General features: G+C 37.5%; 2 protein-coding genes across 4 annotated transcripts; one reads left to right on the top strand and one right to left on the bottom strand.

Moving 5' to 3' along the window:
* The first annotated feature begins 233 nt into the window (after positions 1–233).
* Positions 234–13614, top strand: LOC103518005. Of its 3 annotated transcripts, none has more exons than XM_026829723.1 (2): positions 234–1047; positions 13123–13614. In XM_026829723.1, exons 1-2 carry the CDS (start codon positions 309–311, stop codon positions 13242–13244), a joined length of 861 nt encoding a protein of 286 aa, XP_026685524.1. In that variant the 5' UTR covers positions 234–308; the 3' UTR covers positions 13245–13614. The 3 variants fall into 3 exon arrangements, with proteins under 3 accessions (XP_026685524.1, XP_017303244.1, XP_026685514.1); XM_017447755.2 differs by having other exon boundaries at positions 235–1077; positions 13153–13614; XM_026829713.1 differs by having other exon boundaries at positions 236–1087; positions 13163–13614.
* Positions 8339–19658, bottom strand: LOC103518087. The gene is made up of 5 exons (XM_026829737.1): positions 19558–19658; positions 15645–15912; positions 14383–14418; positions 9259–9440; positions 8339–8694 (listed from the first exon to the last, which is right to left on the bottom strand). The coding sequence occupies exons 1-5, from the start codon at positions 19612–19614 to the stop codon at positions 8593–8595; spliced, it is 645 nt and encodes a 214-aa protein (XP_026685538.1). The 5' UTR covers positions 19615–19658; the 3' UTR covers positions 8339–8592.
* Between the last annotated feature and the right edge of the window lie 4200 nt (positions 19659–23858).

Raw genomic sequence — 23858 nt, 5'->3', positions numbered from 1 at the left:
TAAAAAAATCTTATAAAATATCGTCTTTTGATTTTTTTTTCTTGAGGCTCTGGTTTCATGATAGACATTTTCGTAGCATAGCGTAGGTTCATATTAGAAGGTAGAAGTCAAAATATCAAAAACACAAGATGGCTTCGACTTTACTGTCTCTAGATTGCGAGTCTACGACCTACAGCTGCATCCCCTGTTGTCAGTTTTAATGAAAAACTAAAGACAAAACATCATTATGCCTTTGTAGTGATGAATTCAGTTGATTACTTGCGCTAAAATTTAGTATTGATGTTGTCGGGATGAAGTAAAGAGCAAGTATGCATTTAATATTGCAAAGTTTAGTTCTTTTGTTTTTCTTTAAATTATTTGTGGCCCAACACACCGGAGATTTCAAAGAACCTCCTCCAACAAGATGGGGCAGACAGCGTGTGACCAGACTGGATTGGTCATATGGAGACGATATGCACAAAACAGAACTCAGGGAAGAATATGACGGAGCTCAATTCGAAATCCTTGGTGGAAAGAAAAGTCATGGACCAAGAAGAACCTTTCCTTGCTTCGATCCCTCTCCTGGGCTTTATTCAGATTCAAAAGAACCCTTGAGGAGATTAATTACTAAGAAATCACATTTGGATCATATGATAGGTGATTTTGAAGATTTAGAAGAGCCACAACATAATGAGATTCTTGGAAATATGTACAGAATTCAGGGGGTAAAGAGAAGACCTCTACCAACATGGAATCCACCTCCAGAAAATGCTAGTTTAGATTTAAAAATTGAAGCAGTCAAGAGAAGACCTCTGCCAACATGGAATCCTCCTCCAGAAAATGCTAGTTTAGATTTGAAAATTGAAGCCGTCAAGAGAAGACCCCTTCCAACATGGAATCCTCCTCCAGAAAATGCTAGTTTAGATTTGAAAATTGAAGCAGTCAAGAGAAGACCCATTCCAACATGGAATCCTCCTCCAGAAAATGCTAGTTTAGATCTGAAAATTGAAGCAGTCAAGAGAAGACCTCTTCCCACATGGAACCCCCCTCCAGAAAATGCTAGTTTAGATTTGAAAATTGAAGCAGTCAAGAGGAGACCCCTTCCAACATGGAATAACCAACCTCAGTGGTGTAGTGGTTAGCACGGTGGACTATGGATCAGGAGTCCAAGTTGGTGGTTCGAGTCCAAGTCATGAAATTTTAAGCGGGGAACGACATTTGTGACAAGCATTAACACAATTAAAATTCTTCCTTCCTACTTAGCAAAAAATTGCAATGTATGTTCAAAATCTAGTAGTCAGCAGCGGCAGCGATAGCTCGTTGAATGCACCAGTTCCCAATTTTTCACTGAAGTTAAGCAACGTAGCGTATGATTGGTATCTGGACGATTGACCGTCTAGGCAAGCATACGCTGTTGGCTCTCCTGGACCCACTCAGGCTGGTTGAAGTTAATATAAGGAGATGGGTAACTTGTCGCCGACTGGCCAGGGAGAATCTTGTCATTAAAAACCTGAGTAGTCATGAACCTCTTGTGAAATATCACTGAGCATTTACCACTAAAGATGTACATGAGTAGGTAAAGTATGTAAATCTGATCAACTGATTTTGTGACAACTATTTTTAGTCTGAACTAAAGAGAAGTCACAAAAATCGAAACTATTCTTTTGTAAAGGGTTAAATGTTTTTTTCAAATTAAATTGATCTCAAGGGCAAGGAAAGTCCTGATATTAAGTAGTGTGTTAACTACCTCTAGTTACTTCAACTAATTCCAGCTTACCTACTTTGGCATACGTTTTTCCTTTGTGGTTGAACATGGGCAGCTGGGTTGGGGGTGTTGTGTGTTTCGTGCCCATGAAGAATCCATCTGCGCCTCCGAGGGATCCCCAAATCACTAGGGTGCTCCCCAGTTGCACCCAATACTTGGACATGGTCACTGAGGCTCACATGGCAACATTGTGTACGACTGGCGAGGAAACAAAAGTCTTTTTTGTTATCAGGAAGACACATCTCTAAGACAATACAGTACGCCCAGTGCCATTTGACTATACTACTGAAATCAGCAAATATGTGAAAAGTTTCCTGGAGGAAGAAAAAATATGTCTCGTTAGATAAATTTTGTACTGGGAAAAGTTTAGGATAATTTAAATGAAAATGTACGAAAACTTTTGAAAGGCAAAGGACATGCCAAAGCTTTTTTTTCCTCCAGCGAATCAATCAAGGTGAAATCAGCTGATGAGTTATTACAATAGCGGATCTTGAACGCTTTGTACTCGTGAAGTTTGTAGCCAAAACCAAATGTCAGCCCAAAGCAATCACCTTAGTTATGTAGCGCTGACGAAAAACGCCGACCCCGTCTGTACACGGGAAAAAACGAAGAAAAAGAAGAAGGATCTTGAACTCTTTGTCAACCGGATGGGTAGCTCTTTCAGTTTTTCATATGCCTAACAATCTAGAATGTACCCGGTGGAAGAGCTACATATAGTGTTGGATCATGCAAATTGCCACATGTTGACTTGAAACACAGTTCACTGCAGCATTCTTCATGTTGGCTCAGTGTATAACTCTCGTAGGCTGTATAGAAGTTCAACGTCACTCTACATACATATAACTGCCAAAGTTGCCTCAGTGCGACTTAAAGACAATATTGACCATTTTAGGCTTTTGGCGTTCAGACAACCATCCGTTTCCTCCCAAACATTCACCGTTCTGGGTGTACGGTTTAATTTGTTCTCTTCAACATGAAGCTACGTGATGCATTCAAATCGTTTGAAAAAACTCACAGTTTAGAATAATGACGTTTGTAGAGAAATGGCCTCATTTCATTTGACGTGATTTCTCTTGAGGAATTTGAGGATACCCAAACATCCCTTCATCTTTACTATCAGCCTGGCCCCTTTCTACATCTTTCCTAGTTGTAACTTTTGTAGGTGGGTACCTAGTTGTAAAGTCATCATCTGAGCTGTACAGAACGCTAAAACCAGGGCATCTGGGGGTGGTTGGTTCTAATAAGACATAGTGGATCACCAATTGGCACATTTAAGCCAAGATTTTCAGTCCTACGTCAAAAATACGTGGGAAATTGGTAATATTTTTTTATATATTATTTTAACAGTTTTATTCTTTCACAAGCTCAATCAACCTAATATCAAAACGAATACTCTAATCCTATTCGGAAAATTAGAACAAATTTAGAGCTAGATGTCATCCAGTTGGTGATTGAGGTCATCGAACGTATGAAGAGAGAAGAGACTCATGGGGATGGACAAGCATATATAATATTTAGATACGGTGACCAACAATACCTATATTGGCGCCTCTTAATTCAGCAAAAAACATATGAGTATGTAGTTAAGTAGGTATACTCGTACAGTATAAACTACTAACAGCAAAGTGGGATGGGAAAAATCTGGAAGGAACAATATTAAAGATTCAAGAAAACTTAAAACGGTTGTTTTTGGTGGTGGTGTTGCTGAAGTGGTCATGATTATTCATCAATGTGATGTATGCACACACACATAGGTAATTATCAGAATATTATTATATTATTTTAGGGGTAGTTGGGAGGGAAATATAGTAGATGATAAAACTATGTACCTATATATTAGGTTCAAAGAATTAATCATCTACAGAAACTGCACATCTATTTAAATAGAACTCAATAGCTGCCAAGCTCAATAAAATTCTTTGTAATTCAATTTCCAAAGAAAACAATCAGAGGGGCCATAAAAAAAGGTTATCAGGGAAATCAGATTACGCTGAGTAAAAAATAAAACCCATGTACATTCCAAAAGCCTAGACCGAATTCCTCGACAAACTAAGAAGCAAATTAACACGTTTTCCATTTGATAATCCTTACATTCTGTGAGAGTTGCAATATTTTCTTAAATCTTTGTAATTTTTCAACAGTTGAATCCTTTTCAATATAACCTTCGTCATTAGAAGTGTGAATCGAATTATAATTTATTAACGGTCTTTTCTTTGTGCGAATAGTATACCTACCTAAACGTGGCACATATAGGTAGTTATTAATTGAGATAATTGAGACAATTTAGTTCATTTAGGTGTGTACCCACTTTTTTTGCACGCACAAGGCATACCCACCCACCCATACGTCATTAGAAGTGTGAATCGAATTATAATTTATTAACGGTCTTTTCTTTGTGCGAATAGTATACCTACCTAAACGTGGCACATATAGTTATTAATTGAGATAATTGAGACAATTTAGTTCATTTAGGTGTGTACCCATATTAACTGTAAAATACTCATTTTGTTTACCTATTTTACATTCAACTTAACTTATTTAAAAAGTCGAAAGTACCTAATGCCATTACATAAGAGTGTATCATTATCTAACCCAAGTTTATAATAAACAAGTATGACTACAAAGTGCCAAAACTCTGGAAATTTCGGAAGCTAACAAACTATTGTGCAAAACTTTTTATCAATTTGACATCGAATAGTTACGCTAACCAAATCAATTTATCGATGGAAAGTAATTTCATGATTTATTTTTTACTGCTGGTAAAACTGTTCCAAAGCGCACATCAGTCAGTCTACAACAAGAGCAGTTTGAAGAATTCCATCGTGGTTATCAAAAAGAATCCGTACGGAGATATCATCATCAAATCTGAAACAGTCAACATGAACTCTACAACATTGTTTGATGACCAGGTATACAACAGTAATGTCAGTGATGTAAATATTTCCAGTGCTGACAATGCTACCATTTATTATTCCAGTGAAGAATCCGTACGGAGATATCATCATCAAATCTGAAACAGTCAACATGAACTCTACAACATTGTTTGATGACCAGGTATACAACAGTAATTTCAGTGATGTAAATGTTTCCAGTGCTGACAATGCTACCATTTATTATTCCAGTGAGAAAAGAATCCGTACGGAGATATCATCATCAAATCTGAAACAGTCAACATGAACTCTACAACATTGTTTGATGACCAGGTATACAACAGCAATGTCAGTGATGTAAATGTTTCCAGTACTGACAATGCTACCATTTATTATTCCAGTGAGTCTAATAGGGATTCGAGTGTTTCTTCTGAATTAGTGACGTCACTGTATAATGTGACGTCAAATGCAACATTGCCAGAGCAGAATTGTACAACGAGGAGGAGAAGTATACTGAGGCGACTGTTTGATAAACTCTTGTGATAACACATAGAGGAAACGGGAAAGGATTTTGAAGAAGGAACTTAAATGTGTAAGAATGAAACAACTTACCAACAGTCTGCGAATATGTGAAAGATAAATGAATTTGAGGTGTTTGGTACCTAATATGTAGAATCATCAAAATTAATTATTCTTTTCTGAAGGATTATTCTTTCTGCATTAACATGACAATCCAAGCAATATTGCACCCAGAATTGTACAACGAGGAGGAGAAGTATACTGAGGCGACTGTTTGATAAACTCTTGTGATAACACATAGAGGGAACGGGAAAGGATTTGAAGAAGGAATCGAAATATGTAAGAATGAAACCACTTACTTACAGTTTGCGATTATGTGAAAGATAAATGAAGTTGAGACATTTGGCACCTATTAGAATCATCAAACTTAATTCTTCTTTTCTGGAGGATTCTTCTTTCTGCATTTACATGACAATCCAAGTAATATTGCACCCTACAACCCCTTTAAATATTGAAGATGAAGAATAAGATGTATGAATAAAGTACCTATCCATTTTTATATATAACTTAAGTAAAAAAGTATGTATGAATAAATATTAGGTACTTATCCGGATGTATTTAATCTAAATTTTATAGGTATTAAATTATTTAATTACTTTGGATAGCTCCGAACTTTTATGATCAATTTATTATTTTCCATAGTTGCAGTTGTTCCTTGACTACTCTGAATAATTTTGAAGAAACCTCTTCAAAATCCTGACCCTATTTTCAAATTGTATACAATCTTAATATTAAATATCCTAATTTCTTTTGTAATTATAATTTGTACATACCCTTTCCATTTTTCTTTGTAATTAATACTTATTTAAGAACAGCATGTAAATAAAATGTCCGATTATTTATTGCATTAAACCCGCAAAACCCATCTACTTATTTATTTGGACTTTAAACTTTTTTCAATACACCGCTTTCGCATTATTTCAACGCATATCCTTTTACATCCTACGACCTATATACGACTAGGGACAGCAACTTGATTCCTATAGTTTCGTATGGTACCGAAATAAACTCACGGAACTAGATTTTAATCAAATTTCACCACAAAAAGACTACAGACAAGCTTTGGCTTAATTGACTTCATTCCACCAATTTAGCTCTGTGCTAACAGGCAGAAAAAGGTATGAAAAAGTGTACCCTAACTAATGTGAGAACTAACGAGGGTTCTAACAGTTTCACAAGCAAAGGGGTTTATTTTTTACCTTATTTTACTTTTACACAACTTTTTCTACATGAAAAATTTGAAGCTTTACCGGTAACCATTCAGAACTTAATGATTGAAAGTAGCTTTATCATTCATTCCCACACGAAACACAGAGCCTTTTTTCTATAATAGAAAATTCTCCCATTTGACAAGATAATATTCCAACATGAGGCAATTTGACATCTGTCAGGAGCTACACATGTACCAACATGGAGAGAGAATTGTACAACGAGGAGGAGAAGTATACTGAGGCGACTGTTTGATAAACTCTTGTGATAACACATAGAGGGAACGGGAAAGGATTTTGAAGAAGGAACTTAAATGTGTAAGAATGAAACAACTTACCTACAGTCTGCAAATATGTGAAAGATAAATAAATTTGAGGTGTTTGGTACCTAATATGTAGAATCATCAAAATTAATTATTCTTTTCTGAAGGATCCTTCTTTCTGCATTAACATGACAATCCAAGTAATATTGCACCCTACCAACCCCTTTAAATATTGAAGATGTAGGAATAAATATTAGGTACTTATCCGGATGTATTTAATCAGAATTTTATAGGTATCTATACTTTTTAATGTCTTTGGATAAATCCGAACTTTTACGATTCATTCATTTTTTCCCATCATTTATATTTGTAGTTGGTCCTAGGTAGACTATTCTGAATAATTTTGAAGAAACCTCTTCAAAATCCTGACCCTATTTTCAAATTGTATACAATCTTAATATTAAATATCCTAATTGTTAGAACACTTTAATAAATAAAAATAAAAAAAATATCCTAATTTCTTTTGTAATTATAATTTGTACATACCCTTTCCATTTTTCTTTGTAATTAATACCTACTAAAGAACAGCATGTAAATAAAATGTCCGATTATTTATTGTAATAAACCCGCAAAACTCATCTACTTATTTATTTGGACTCTATACTTTTTTCAATACACCGCTTTCGCATTATTTCAACGCATATATCCTTTTACATCCTACGACCTGTATAATACAGCTACGACTAGGGACAGCAACTTGATTCCTGTAGTTTCGTATGGTACCGAAATAAACTCACGGAACTAGATTTTAATCAATTTTCAGCACAAAAAGACTACAGACAAGCTTTGGCTTAATTGACTTCATTCCACCAATTTAGCTATGTGCTAACAGGCAGAAAAAGGTATGAAGAGGTGTATCTTACCCTAACTAATGTGAGAACTAACGAGGGTTCTAACAGTTTCACAAGCAAAGGGGTTTATTTTTTACCCTATTTTACTTTTACACAACTTTTTCTACATGAAAAATTTGAAGTTTTACCGGAAACCATTCAGAACTTAATGATTGAAAGTAGCTTTATCATTCATTCCCACACGAAACACAAAAAAGACTACAGACAAGCTTTGGCTTAATTGACTTCATTCCACCAATTTAGCTCTGTGCTAACAGGCAGAAAAAGGTATGAAAAAGTATATCTTACCCTAACTAATGTGAGAACTAACGAGGGTTCTAACAGTTTCACAAGCAAAGGGGTTTATTTTTTACCTTATTTTACTTTTACACAACCTTTTCTACATGAAAAATTTGAAGCTTTACCGGAAACCATTCAGAACTTAATGATTGAAAGTAGCTTTATCATTCATTCCCACACGAAACACAGAGTATATTTCAACTCGAGCCTTTTCTATAATAGAAAATTCTCCCATTTGACAAGATAATATTCTAACATGAGGCAATTTGACATCTGTCAGGAGCTACACATGTACCAACATGGAGAGAAAATCTTTCCATTCTCTCCCCGGACATGTTTTGAAGCGACGTCATATAATGGGCAAAGGTTCTTATTCTCCTTGTGACATTTCTCCTGAGAATTTGGAAAAACATATATCAAGAGCCCCAAAAGAAAACAAAGATACTTTATATGGAAATGTTGTAATATTTCACATTATTGTTATTCATGCACCTCTGTAATAAATAATGTGATCGGATCAGCAGTGAGTTTTTTTGTTTGTTGATAACATGGTATTTATTAGAAAGAATAATGCAAACCATCTAGCCACGTTCGATGGTGGTGAAACGCTGCCTCTCAACAATCTTGTTCGTGAGAACAGATCCGTCGTAAGTTACAACGATCGATAAGAGCGGGACGTGCATTTACGTCAACACTAAACTACTTCAAGATACTAAAAAATACCAAAGTGGTGGGGTATTAATGGTCTCCGTTGTCACCAGAGAGCGGTTTCCGCTCGTCATATTTCGACTGCTTCTCATTTCCCCTCGTCAGTTTAATCGTGTTCCGTTTCCAGATAGCCTCCTGAGAATTTGGAAAAACATATATCAAGAGCCCCAAAAGAAAACAAAGATACTTTATATGGAAATGTTGTAATATTTCACATTATAACATTGTTATTCATGCACCTCTGTAATAAATAATGTGATCGGATGGATCAGCGGTGAATTTTTGTTGATAACATGGTGTTTATTAGAAAGAATAATGCAAACCATCTAGCCACCTTTGATGGTGGTGAAACGCTGCCTCTCAACAATCTTGTTCGTGAGACGTGTATTTACGTCAGCACTAAACTACTACAAGATACTACAGAAAATGCTAGTTTAGATCTTAAAGTTGAAAACATCAAAAAAGGAATGAATCAGTTGTTCTGGTGATAGCAAAGATGTTTTTTGAAAGGAATATCGGCTGGATAGCCAGTCGTTTATCCAAGACTTTGACTTCCTCTTACACAATGTACTCGCACCTATAGGGAAGCTATACAAGGTAATTAGAAAGTACTGGCAGCGTTGGAGTCAATATATGACAGTAACAGGTATAGGTACTTATCTATGATTGAAACTGATGGTCGTTTTTCCAGATAGCTTTGTTCAGCCTGTGTTTCATTAACCCATACTGGTCCCTTCGGCCCCGGGACGCCCAGAAGTTGCTGTAGTTATGGTCCTCATCAGAGTTGTCACGACGTTCTATGACGACCACACGAGGTTCTTCAGCGTATGCCAGGGAGTAGTTTGGATCAATACAGTCGCTCGGAAGGACAGAGCGACCTCTGTTTGCCCAGAACGGAGGGAAACTCAAAGCTCACGCGGTTCTGTGGCATATGACCCTTCGTCGGGCGCAATTAATCTGTGAGATGAAGTAACGTCCACTTTGGTGCCCCTTATTTGTTGATTCATTTGAGTAAATTTGTGGTAGATCAGGCTTTCGGGGGCTCCGTACCGTAAGGGCCTTTTTTTTTTTCCAGAGTATGCTTTACAATTCTATTAGCTGTGGGTGATATCCAGCTTCGGTACATTCACAATTAAATTATGATCATCTAAAATCCTACATTGTTGGTACATACTTTTTCAAATTACAATAAAGTTCATCAAAGGGAAACTCAAAGCTCACGCGGTTCTGTGGCATATGACCCTTCGTCGGGCGCAATTAATCTGTGAGATGAAGTAACGTCCACTTTGGCGCCCCTTTGTTGATTCATTTGAGTAATTTTGTGGTAGATCAGGCTTTCGGGGGCTCCGTACCGTAAGGGCCTTTTTTTCCAGAGTATGTTTTACAATTCTATTAGCTGTGGGTGATATCCAGCTTCGGTACATTCACAATTAAATTATTTAGATTTCATACACCTGGATTGCCTACTCGTATATTATTAAATATACTCTCACATAAGAGGATTAAGTGCGAGACCTATTTATTTCAAACAATGTTTATCCAATATTCTAGTACTAATGGATGTGTAAACTATAGCTCTTCTAGTTTTCTCTTCAAAAGCTTTAGACTATTTACCTAGATCAAATTGCACAAAGCCCGTTTCATTTTATTTTGATACCTCATTCATTGTCTCTTTTGCCTCTCCAGGGCCGATTTTTCTTTTCGAAAAGAGTCTTTCTCTTTTCTGGGTTTCAGAAAGGCTTATTCAAACCAGCCTGGAATTAAAGGAAAATCCAACAAGCCTGTTTATTTTACACATACACATAAGGTACACCTATGAGATAGAGATCAAATTGCACAAAGCCCGTTTCATTTTATTTTGATACCTCATTCATTGTCTCTTTTGCTTCTCCAGGGCCGATTTTTCTTTTCGATTTGAAAAGAGTCTTTCTCTTTTCTGGGTTTCAGAAAGGCTTTTTCAAACCAGCCTGGAATTAAAGGAAAATCCAACAAGCCTGTTTATTTTACACATACACATAAGGTACACCTATGAGATAGAGTGATAATTGCTTTTACTATTATTTTACTTTGAAGATATTCCGTTTAAGGCTTTTATATGTAGTGGTGCTTGGTCTACAGTCTACCGCTAATGTCTTTATGACATTATCTGATGCCTCAGATTGGGTTATTGGGAGACCTCTCACAAACTCTTGAATTGATTAGATTTTCTTATAAAATTCGACAAAGAAAATCCCAAGTGACAACAATATGAAACAAGGACCCTGTCAAGCACTAAGTTTTTCAAATATTTTTTCAACAGTAATTTTATCACTTATTAGTCGAAGAAAAAGCTTTGAAAATTGCTTTTAAAAAATCTTGTTTAATCTACATCAGCGAGAGAAGCGTTTTCTTTATTAGAATAAACTAGGCTGTCAGTCTTAAGCTGACCAATCAAAAGTATATTAATATAATTATCCATTTGAATGAAATGTTAAAATAATGGAAGTGGGCTAACAATGGAAATGCGATAAATCTCCAATCATTGTAAAGAATATGCACGAGCTTGGGTAAAATCAAGTTTAGATAATTTTTCAAACAACCTCAGTGGTTTAGTGGTTAGCACCGTCAACTCTAGATCTGGTGGGCCCTAAATTTAGCGTGGTGTTTTAGCGGGGAACGACAATAGTTGTGACCAGTGTTCCCAAAGTCTCATACTTCTTCTTCTTCTTCTTCTTCTTCTTCTTCTTACAAATCAATTTTTAACAATACTAAAAATATAAATACAGTTAGACCTGTCTAGCTGAGACCCGTCGAAATGGGAAACCAGGATGAACGGGAAAAAATCGTGGCCCCTTGATTTGTAATTGTAATTAGGAAAACTGGATAAGCGGGAAAAAATTACTGGTCCCTTGGATTCCCAATTAAGACATGTCCGACTGTAGTAAAAAAATCTTATAAAATATAAATAAATTGGATACAAAAATATGTAAAAAACAAAAATATTTCTTGTTTTTACTTACGTACCTAATTGCAATTTTTTTTACGTAAAAATAATTAAATTAGAAAATGTAGAAATGGATGTCGCACTTACTTTTGAAGAAGATAGAACATCCAGCTTCAACTTATAAAGACTAATGTGTTGGGAAGCTGGAAAACTTTATAACGTTTTCAGAACAGTGAACCCCCTTTAGACCACCCATTTGATTGAACCATGGCTCCACAGGTGGGTAGATAAACGGTAATTCAAATTATCAGCGACGTTAATGCTCATTGTAGGTGTTTTAGGTAGTTGTGATTGGGTTGACATTCGCAGTCCCCCGCAACCTTCGGCGCGGACAGGAAACTAACAGATGAGCCGTGGAATGTCTGTGGTAAAGTTGGATCAAGAGAGAAATTCAATTAACTCTAATTGAAAACACGGCGTTCAATATGTACAGTATTAGTTTAATACAAAAATTGTAGATAGATATAGCATGTTACTACCGGAAATTACAAACGTAGTCCGGTATAATAACGTCTGCACGAGGCACAAACTCGGTGGTAGTTGTCATTTCTGTCTTCGGTATGGTCATTGTTAGTATGGAGAATTTCTTCGGATCAGCCCAGTCAAAGTCTGGATGCTCCTGCTTCCTAGCCATCTCCAATGCATATGCCGCTCTCTCCTCATTCAATCGCACCACTTTCCTCCTTCTGTCATAGTTCATCAAGTTGAGATCCCCGCCTGAACCGTGGTACTTTTCAAAGTCCAGAGCAGAGACATTCCTCTTCCAATATGGGAGGTCTTCGTCATCTACTGTAGGTGTTGTGGCAGAGGGGATACCAGTCGTCTTATTCCCTGGAACTCTTGTCTCCCATCGGAGAGTTCTACGGGAAGGTGTTTCTTGTTGTTCCTCGGACAACGGTCTTATTGTCAAAATACCTCGTGGTGGTTCCTTCAAATAGTTGACATAATCTTCATTCACCGGTCTGACATCGTTTGCTGGACCACCAAAGCCCATCTCATCACCAAGAGGATTCGCAAACCACTTTTTATTCAGACCACCACCCAAAATGGGCGGAACTTCAACGTCTTGATGCATGGGGTGTTCGGCACCACCGGGACCGCCACCGCCGCCATATTGAGGGTGGTGTGGACCGCCATAGTTATAAGGATTTAGAGGTGGACCGTAATGTGGTTCATCAGCATCATAACCACCCAATTGTTTTCCTCCGTACATTTCTGGCTCTTTACCATACTCCATCCTACCATATTGATTATAAGTTTCACCTTCATACATGCGCATCTCTGGAAAAGAGCGAATATATCAAGCTAAAAGAAAATAATAAACAATGTGAGATCTACCAAGATGAGAGTATCGAACTATGTATCATGCACTTAAAGTATTGCTGCATACCTACTGTGGGTTCTACGGAATGGGCATGTTACATGCGCATCTCTGGAAAAGAGCGAATATATCAAGCTAAAAGAAAATAATAAACAATGTGAGATCTACCAAGATGAGAGTATCGAAGCATGCACTTAAAGTATTGCTGCATACCTACTGTGGGTTCTACGGAATGGGCATGCAAATGCTAGTTTAGATTTGAAAATTGAAGCAGTCAAGAGGAGACCCATTCCAACATGGAATCCACCTCCAGAAAATGCTAGTTTAGATCTTAAAGTTGAAAACATCAAAAAAGGAATGGATCAGTTGTTCTGGTGATAGCAAAGATGTTTTTTGAAACGAATATCGGCTGGATAGCTAGTCGTTTATCCAAGACTTTGACTTCCTCTTACACAATGTACTCGCACCTATAGGGAAGCTATACAAGGTAATTAGAAAGTACTGGCAGCGTTGGAGTCAATATATGACAGTAACAGGTATAGGTACTTATCTATGATTGAAACTGATGGTCGTTTTCTTTTTAACTGTGTAGATGAAATTCAGAACGGGGAGGACATTGGGAACGTATTTTAAACAGCCCAAGACAGAGACGGGGTTTTCAAAGAGCGAGTGAGAAATGTGTAAGGTATAAAAATTAGGTGCACATTGAAGATTGTGGAAAAAAAAGTCCAAATTCATGACCCATGAACATTCCTTTTTTTTATTTACATAATGATAGGAAAATATGTGACCTGACAACAGGTACCTACACCTGATAGTGAGTGGCTGGCCTAAGTAACATAGCAATTATAGCAACCAATATAGCAGTTGGTTTTAATTACTACAACATAAAACAGATTAATCTTCCTGACAACAGGTACCTACACCTGATAGTGAGTGGCTGGCCTAAGTAACATAGCAATTATAGCAACCAATATAGCAGTTGGTTTTAATGACTACAACATAAAACAGATTAATCTCTCCAGATAGCTTTGTTCAGCCTGTGTTTCATTAACCCATACTGGTCCCTTCGGCCCCGGGACGCCCAGAAGTTGCTGTAGTTATGGTCGTCATCAGAGTTGTCACGACGTTCTATGACGACAGCACCTATAGGGAAGCTATACAAGGTAATTAGAAAGTACTGGCAGCGTTGGAGTCAATATATGACAGTAACAGGTATAGGTACTTATCCATGATTGAAACTGATGGTCGTTTCCCCAGAACGGGATTTCCTTGTCGTTCCCTGAAAGACGAAAGGGAATGAAAAGGTACCTCAAAGAACACACAGTCGGTTTTATAGAATGCTAGGTAGGTACGTAAATAGGTAGGTCTCAGCAAGAGTTCAGTTATTGTCCACTACTCTACCTATTATAAGAGACCAGACCAGATAGGTATAGGTAGGTAATGTACCGAGGTTCTTCAGCGTATGCCAGGGAGTAGTTTGGATCAATACAGTCGCTCGGAAGGACAGAGCGACCTCTGTTTGCCCAGAACGGGATCTCCTTGTCGTTCCCTGAAAGACGAAAGGGAATGAAAAGGTACCTCAAAGAACACACAGTCGGTTTTATAGAATGTTATTAGGTAGGTACGTAAATAGGTAGGTCTCAGCAAGGATTCAGTTATTGTCCACTACTCTACCTATTATGAGAGACCAGACCAGATAGGTATAGGTAGGTAATGTACCTAGGTATAAAATCACTGGGAATTTTTGAACTGGGAATTTATCTAAATACCTACCTATTTAGTATTTTTTACTACCTGCTTAACTACACAGCATGAAAATCTCCTCCTCAGAAGTAATTAAAAGAATAAATTCCCAGTGCATGACCCCAATTCAGCCCAAGTAAAAGCTATTGTATATATATTTCGCTAACTTCCCAAATTTTCCGTATAGTAATCAATACCTGCCTATTATAAGTTCAGAGAAGCTATTAAAAACTTTTTCATTATCTTCAGCTAACTTTAAACATCTACCTCATCTCGAAATACATAAAACAGAATGGGAAATTGTTATAGGTTCTCATCAAGTCTATGGCAGAACGCGAACTACCTAATTAAGAGTGCCTCTTCCAGAGTATCTTTTAATATAGGTACCTACTTAGGACACAATTTCAGGTGCCCTTTTGTCTTTCACTATAGTTATATTTTATAAGTAGGTATGAGAGGAATAGACCTATTTTTATGATATTACTATTTAACATTTTTTCCAACTCTAGGACGAGCATTTACAGTTACGCAATTAAAATTCCTTTCCTAGAGCTTTTCCCATAAATATGTAGGTATGTACCGAAGTATACCTCGGACAAACCTATAATAGTTTTTTTCACGAATGACAAAGCTATATATCTCAAATCTTGAGCCTCTCACAAATCTGATAGGTAATCTAATTAGATACCTCATTTTCTCAGTCTCTTACGAACCTGTGGTTCTTTTAAACCTAAAGGTCTGTTCCCACTCGTCCTGAGTTTCATCCGATTTTTTTCCGAATGTCCTTGTAGGCAATGTAATTTAAATGAGAATGTTCCCACTACACACAACACGATTTTTTTCGAAAGACACAAATATGTCCTTGTAGGCAATATAATTTAAATGAGAATGTTCCCACTACACACTACACGATTTTTTTTTCGAAAGACACAAATATGTCCTTGTAGGCAATGTGATCTAAATGAGAGTGTTCCCACTACAAAATACACGATTTTTTTTCCGAACGACGTGTGGGAACGGACCCTAACCCACCTGGACTTTGGTGGCCAGAAGAGGCCCAAAAGTTCGGCAAGTCCTCCAGAGAATTCGAACTGCTCAGTTCGACGTTTCGAGGCCAAGTCCGAGACAGGACGTCCAAAGATCGGCCTCGTTGTGCCCAGAACGGTGGCTCATCTACTTCTTCTTCGGAAGATTTGGCTCGTCGGCCTCTAGTTGGATAGAAGTCTGGGGATAACTGGTTCTCTAGCATGGAGCGGATGCTGCTACGGATGATTCTCTCCTGAGAGTGAGCCCCGTTGATCTGAGAACAAAATAAATAAATAAAATAAATCAATATACAAATAACATTGGGTGCTGGAATATTAAGATATTTGGAAAAATCCCCAAAATGCTGGAGTGAGCACCGAAGTTGTGATACAATAACAAAAAGAAACGGCATTTATTTATTATATAATATAGGTATGTATCTACAAGTAAATATACACATGATACCTAGGTAGGTACTTAAAAATAATAATAATAATTAAAAAAAAAGTGTTAAAATCAATGAAGGTTAGGTAGGTACATATGTATTAGAGATGTGTATTAGGATATACATAGAAATGGATACCTTACACCTACCCAATTAGTACATGGGTTTATAACTCTTAAAAGGAGTTATATGTGGGACGGTAGGGGGCAAAGCAAAATGCAGAGGGTGAAAAAAGTATCAAACATACGAAGAGACAGGGGTAGAATTAGAAACAATGTGATTCGTATTATATCAAAGTGAACTTCAAGAGGTAAAAATTCACCAGGGAAATTAAAATGTGAAATGTCCAGAGGTTAGGAAAAAATGTTATAATTAGATGGAAACAACAAACCGTAAGGTATATTTCTATATAGATATTATGTTATTTAGAAGAATATCGATATGCACCGTAGAAAATTATGTATCTGATAAAACATGGGCGGGTGGTTCAATTTGTATGACCGCCTGACAATGTGTCATGTATGCAATGTGCAACACACAAAAAGTTACCCAAGTTGTACTTTCGGAATTTCTTTCTTCTAAAGTTCGTACCTACAGGTTTAGTACAGGCGCTATCACACCAAGAGGAGAACTGTGAAAGGAAAATAGGGTTCTCCTAATCAAGAAAAACTTCCCACAATGTAGGTAGGTATAATCTAAAAAATCTTTACAATATCTCTAACCGTTTTGTCGCTATAGCTGAAAACCACCAAAAAACGGTCGAAAACCGCCAAAAAGCGGTAAAATGCCGCCAACCGTTGCACCGGTCTTAACCAAAAGTTTCGTGTCGCATCCTTGTCACATTTGACATCTACATACCAAATTTCAAGTCTCTAGCTCTTACCGTTCTCGAGATATTTTGTTTGCAGACAGACACACACACAGACACACGGACTTTTTTTTTCTAGAAAAAAAAAAAAAAAAAAAAAAAATATATATTAATTATTATCATCTGCAGTCTGCAGGGAACTTGTGTTTTCAAAGGGATATTATTATACTCGTAGGTAGTATATACCGAATGATTTTATTATGTCAACATTACCAACAAAAAAATATTTCGCTTCTGGACAGTCATAATTTATTATTATAATTATTATTTTACTGGAGATCACAACAAGCTGGGTCCGTCCCTCCGGGAATTTTTTAACCCGTAGTTTATTCGATCGTGGGTAAATACCTATGTACCTACCTAATTTGTTTAACATCTAGTTTATTATTATTATTATAGATTTGATTTTTTATTTTACTTTCATGTAATGATTTAAAATCAAGACTAGAGCTAGCCCGTTCTCCCTTTATTCCTTTTAATGTTTCCTAATAACTATACCAATATAATGTTTAAGTCACCCATCCATTTATTGGTCTTGCTCGGCGTAGCTTAACATAGGTGACGCTAAAACCGGTCTTAAAATAACGATAAAATTTGCACCACCACTTTCGTGTTCCTGGTAAAAAGACCTTTAATTTGATATATAGGTCGACCAGGTTTGGATAAGCCCTTCTATGGGAACAGACCGACAGACAGACAGACGACACCGAAGCGAATACAATAGTCCGTCCCCTATATACCTTTTTATTTGATATATAGGTCGACCAGGTTTGGATAAGCCCTTCTATGGGAACAGACCGACAGACAGACAGACGACACCGAAGCGAATACAATCGTCCGTCCCCTATACCTTTTCATTACTATTGTAATAATAAAGGAAGGACGGACTAAAAAACAGGTAATGATTAGTTAATTTTCCATACATAGATGAGTACCTATAATTTTCATTGTTACAACCGTCATTTTCCCATGCCTGTGCATTTTTCTAACTTGCCAGGTCATCTTTGAAGATCTCCTTTCATGTGGGGAGTTATACAACTTAGGTACAGCAGTCGAATTTTTCAAGATCAAGCAGCATGAAATTTCAATCTGGTAGAACCGAGAAATGAAAATTCTACAACTAAAGGAACAAACATTTTCACAAGCAGCATGAAATTTCAATCTGGTAGAACCGAGAAATGAAAATTCTACAACTAAAGGAACAAACATTTTCACTTTTTAGTCCGTCCTCCTGCAAATTTTGTCGTTATTTTAAGACCGGTTTTAGCGTCACCTATGTTAAGTGGTTGAACCAAATAGGTAATTCAATTAGTACGATTCCCCCTGTAGGTATTATTATTTACTTTTCTTTTTGTTTTCTTATTTTAGATTTTTTTTTCTGAGGAGAAAAAGAAAAGATTTCCAGATTGAAAATCTGAACCTGTTATGTTGGGTAAGTAGGTGTGAGGTAGTGTGGGGCTGTTGAAGTAGAAGGCAGTACGCAGTAGTAGGTACTATTTTGGCTGATAGCTGAGACGGACTGAGACTGACTTTTGACTGCTAAAGCTAAATGACTTGGCGGGGCGGAGCGCTACCGCGCTCCTTAATGATCAGCGATTACTATCTACTGTTTGCTGATTTCCCTTTGAAATTTGAAACATTACGTGGATGTCCGCCCTACAGTCGACATAAACAAGTAAACAAGAAGGAAAAGGAGGAGGAGGAGGAGGAGGAGGAGGAGGAGGAGGTGGTGGAGGAGGAGAAGGTGAAGAAAGAAAAAAAGAAGAAGGAGAGAATCCTAAAAGATGTTTATAGTATGTCCCGTGTACCATATAAGCATAGCTGTTATTGATTAGGTTAATATAGTTATTGAAGTAGGTAGGTATTGCAAAACAGCAGACCACTCTGAGACTCTGAAACGAAAAAGTGAAAAAAAGAGAGAACAATAAAAGGAAGAGGTAAGGAAAGTTAAAAAAAAAAAAAAATGGAATGAAAACTCACAATTCGGAACGGGCCTTCACTCGTTGACTAATTATTACCATTAGCAATAATTACCTGTCGAATTAATTATAACCTTAAGGCATATAGCAGGGGTGAACATTTTTAGCTTATTATGTAAATCTACAACCTTAACCTACACCTATCTAACGTTAGAAAAGGTATGGATGAGATTTTCAGTTGCTGAAACCTAGGTACTAGTGCCTAGATTCATTTTTAACCGACCTACATGTTCTTTTAATTTGTAATTTAAACATCGCTGGCGCCTCTAAAGTCCAGAGTGTAAAATTCTAAATATAAATAACATAATAGAAAATAGATAGATATAGCCATTCTAATCCGAATAATAAAATGTCGGCGAAATGATAACTTGGGTTTGACTCCAGTCTAGGGAGAAAAAAAATATTCTTGTCCCCTTAGGATTTCCCCCCAAGAGGTTTGATAGAGGGAGTTGAGGGCAGGAATCAACGATTGGGAAAGAAAGAAGAATGGGTTAGGGGAGGGTCAGCCGTTCCGAGAACGAACCTCATCTGTTTCGGATAAAATCCGCCCCGGCGGGAACCGAACCTGCGACGTAGCGCCATTAAGGCCCTAACAGAATTGAAATATGGGAAATGAAAGTGACTAACCTGATTGAGGAAATGCACCAAAATGGACACCACATAATATCCCAGCACCAAACTCATGTTTCTGATCCGACTGTACTGATTCAAATAAAACTCTTACTGGGTTCTCCTATTGTTTAAATAGTTCGCTTTTTTCGAAGAGGGAAGTGAAAGCTCACCAGAGCACAAAATTAAGTTAGGGACCCACTTGTTGACCACTGGTACAGAGGTGTATGTGACTACAGGGTTATTCCACAGACTACACGCGTCTAATGCAGGAGTTTCATTGCTACGAAATAAAAACGGCGGTGAAAGACTCATCTCTTTAAAACAAAAATCCATTCAAACTTTGACGTCTTTTGCCTATAAACGATAAACCTTTTACCCGGACACAGAAAACTACTTTTCTGGTACAAAAACCCTGGTAGACCACAAGGAGTAGCCAGCTTAGTCTGGCTGGGGGACTTTAAACAGGGAGGATACTAGCCTGAAATTTCCCTTGCCAAAGAAATTAATGGTAAAGGTTGAGTGCGAAGGGCAACCACTCGTAGTATTTTTGTATCCAAAACCAAATGTCAGTCCAAAGCAATCACCCCAGGGCTGATTGAGAGGCTGTCGAAAAACGCCGACCCCGTCTGGCGAAGGAAAAGAAGACATTGTCACAGAATAGAGAGTAAAGCCCGTGTCACTAAAATCTTAACAATCAGGTATAGGTAGGGAAGTGAAAGCTCACCAGAGCACAAAATTAAGTTAGGGACCCACTTGTTGACCACTGGTACAGAGGTGTATGTGACTACAGGGTTACCCCACAGACTACACGCGTCTAATGCAGGAGTTTCATTGCTACGAAATAAAAACGGCGGTGAAAAGACTCATCTCTTTAAAACAAAAATCCATTCAAACTTTGACGTCTTTTGCCTATAAACGATAAACCTTTTACCCGGACACAGAAAACTACTTTTCTGGTACAAAAACCCTGGTAGACCACAAGAAGTAGACCGGCTTAGTCTGGCTGGGGGACTTTAAACAGGCAGGATACTAGCCTGAAATTTCCCTTGCCAAAGAAATTAATGGTAAAGGTTGAGTGCGAAGGGCAACCACTCGTAATATTTTTGTATCCAAAACCAAATGTCAGTCCAAAGCAATCACCCTAGGGCTGATTGAGAGGCTGACGAAAAACGCCGACCCCGTCTGGCGAAGGAAAAGAAGACATTGTCGCAGAATAGAGAGTAAAGCCCGTGTCACTAAAATCTCAACAATCAGGTATGGGTATGTACTTTTTTCAAAGATTTTAACCGCACCTTGTATATTTTCGTGTGCGTCCACAACAGCCATCAGGTTGAACCAAATAGGTAATTCAATTAGTACGATTCCCCCTGTAGGTATTATTATTTACTTTTCTTTTTGTTTTCTTATTTTAGATTTATTTCTGAGGAGAAAAAGAAAAGATTTCCAGATTGAAAATCTGAACCTGTTACGTTGGGTGTGAGGTAGTGTGGTGTGGGGCTGTTGAAGTTGAAGGCAGTACGCAGTAGTACAGTAGTAGGTACTATTTTGGCTGATAGCTGAGACGGACTGAGACTGAATTTGACTGCTGAAGCTAAATGATCAGCTAAATAATCAGCTGTTTGCTGATTTCCCTTTGAAATTTGAAACATTAAGTGGATGTCCGCCCTACAGTCGGCATAAACAAGTAAACAAGAAGGAGGAGGATGAGGAGGAGGTGGAGGAGGAGAAGGTGAAGAAAGAAAAAAAGAAGGAGAGAATCCTAAAAGATGTTTATACTCGTATATAGGCTTGCCAAACGTCCCGAATTGGCCGGGACAGTCCCGGATTTCAGGGAAATATTTGCAATTGAAAAACGAGTACAATTTTTTGTCGATGGTGGGAATCGAACTCGGAACCTTCTGACTTCTAATGAAAATGTTGAGAGCTCCTCGTTAAGAATTATACGAGGATAAGAACATTATGTTCATGAATGTATTATAATCTGAATTTTACGCCTAATTAAGTTTTGAATTACCTTTGCATGTTTTTTTACTCCCTCCTTTGGGAAGAAGTTTCCGCCGGTTGTAAAAAATGCAAAGATGGACTTTTAGAGGAAAGGTATTGGAGATTTTGTTTCGTGTCTTTTAAAAATTATCTCTCATCAGTACTTAATACTTACCTTCAAGATGGCAAAGTAAGTAGGTAGATATGCACCTAAAGACAGTGCCTAAAAAAATTGATCTGGACAAAATCAGGTCAAACATCATCTTGAGTTTAAACTAAGCAAGTACCTACTCAGTAAGTATTCTAAGCAAGCTTTTTGCTTCACCTTGCGCTCAACAGAAATTATACCGAAGCCTCTATAACGTCATCAAATGCTCTCATATGTTCATAACCACTGCTATTACTTCTAAAACATTTACCTGAGAGCATTATGAATATCAAATATAGAAATATGTACATTACCGACATACCGACCTACATGTTCTTTTAATTTGTAATTTAAACATCGCTGGCGCCTCTAAAGTCCAGAGTGTAAAATTCTAAATATAAATAACATTATAGATAGATATAGCCATTCTAATCCGAATAATAAAATGTCGGCGAAATGATAACTTGGGTTTGACTCCAGTCTAGGGAGAAAAAAAATATTCTTGTCCCCTTAGGATTTTCCCCCAAGAAGTTTGATAGAGGGAGTTGAGGGCAGGAATCAACGATTGGAAAAGAAAGAAGAATGGGTTAGGGGAGGGTTAGCCGTTCCGAGAACGAACCTCATCTGTTTCGGATAAAATCCGCCCCGGCGGGAACCGAACCTGCGACCTAGCGCCCTTAAGGCCCTAACAGAATTGAAATATGGGAAATGAAAGTGACTAACCTGGTTGAGGAAATGCACCAAAATGGACACCACATAATATCCCAGCACCAAACTCATGTTTCTGATCCGACGGTACTGATTCAAATGAAACTCTTACTGGGTTTTGGTCGTTTTCTTTTTAACTGTGTAGATGAAATTCAGAACGGGGAGGACATTGGGAACGTATTTTAAACAGCCCAAGACAGAGACGGGGTTTTCAAAGAGCGAGTGAGAAATGTGTAAGGTATAAAAATTAGGTGCACATTGAAGATTGTGGAAAAAAAAGTCCAAATTCATGACCCATGAACATTCCTTTTTTTTATTTACATAATGATAGGAAAATATGTGAAAAGTTTCCTGGAGGAAGAAAAAATATGTCTCGTTAGATAAATTTTGTACTGGGAAAAGTTTAGGATAATTTAAATGAAAATGTACGAAAACTTTTGAAAGGCAAAGGACATGCCAAAGCTTTTTTTTCCTCCAGCGAATCAATCAAGGATCATCATCATCAGCATGGTCTTAGGCTCTTAGGGACCACTAGAAGATTTTGGAGATACAATACGTTAAAAAGACTTTGAAGAGACTTGGACCTTCCACACATTGGAATCGCGCGATGCCACCTGAAAATCTAACCCCATGAAAACGATAGAAACCTCTCACACTGGAGTCGCGCGACTTATGTCTCCTAGAGTGTGAGAGATTTGTATCATATTCATAGATTTGTATTTTCAGGCGGCATCCACGGTTAAGCTTCCAATCTGCGACAGGCCTTACAACCAAAGCCAGATTCTACGTATAGTCATTTTCGGTATATTTAGATCTAAAGGCTCAATTGCACTGAGACAACATCTAGCATGTTGCACTGAAACATGCTTCAAAACCATCTCAATCGACGGTCAACATGAGGCGACATGCAGGATGCTTCAAAGATTTCGCATGGGATTGATATAGTGTTGGATCATGCAAATTGCCACATGTTGACTTGAAACACAGTTCACTGCAGCATTCTTCATATTGGCTCAGTGTATAACTCGTAGGCTGTATACATAGAAGTTCAACGTCACTCTACATACATATAACTGCCAAAGTTGCCTCAGTGCGACTTAAAGACAATATTGGCCATTTTAGGCTTTTGGCGTTCAAACAAACCATCCGTTTCCTCCCAAACATTCACCGTTCTGGGTGTACGGTTTACTTTGTTCTCTTCAACATGAAGCTACGTGATGCATTCAAATCGTTTGAAAAAACTCACAGTTTGGAATAATGACGTTTGTAGAGAAATATAACTGCCAAAGTTGCCTCAGTGCGACTTAAAGACAATATTGGCCATTTTAGGCTTTTGGCGTTCAAACAAACCATCCGTTTCCTCCCAAACATTCACCGTTCTGGGTGTACGGTTTACTTTGTTCTCTTCAACATGAAGCTACGTGATGCATTCAAATCGTTTGAAAAAACTCACAGTTTGGAATACGTTTGTAGAGAG

The sequence above is a fragment of the Diaphorina citri genome, unplaced genomic scaffold (assembly GCF_000475195.1).
Source record: "Diaphorina citri unplaced genomic scaffold, Diaci psyllid genome assembly version 1.1 scaffold58, whole genome shotgun sequence".
Taxonomy (NCBI): domain Eukaryota; kingdom Metazoa; phylum Arthropoda; class Insecta; order Hemiptera; family Psyllidae; genus Diaphorina; species Diaphorina citri.
Note: the sequence above shows the minus strand (reverse complement) of the source record. Positions and strands in the feature narration are given on the sequence as shown.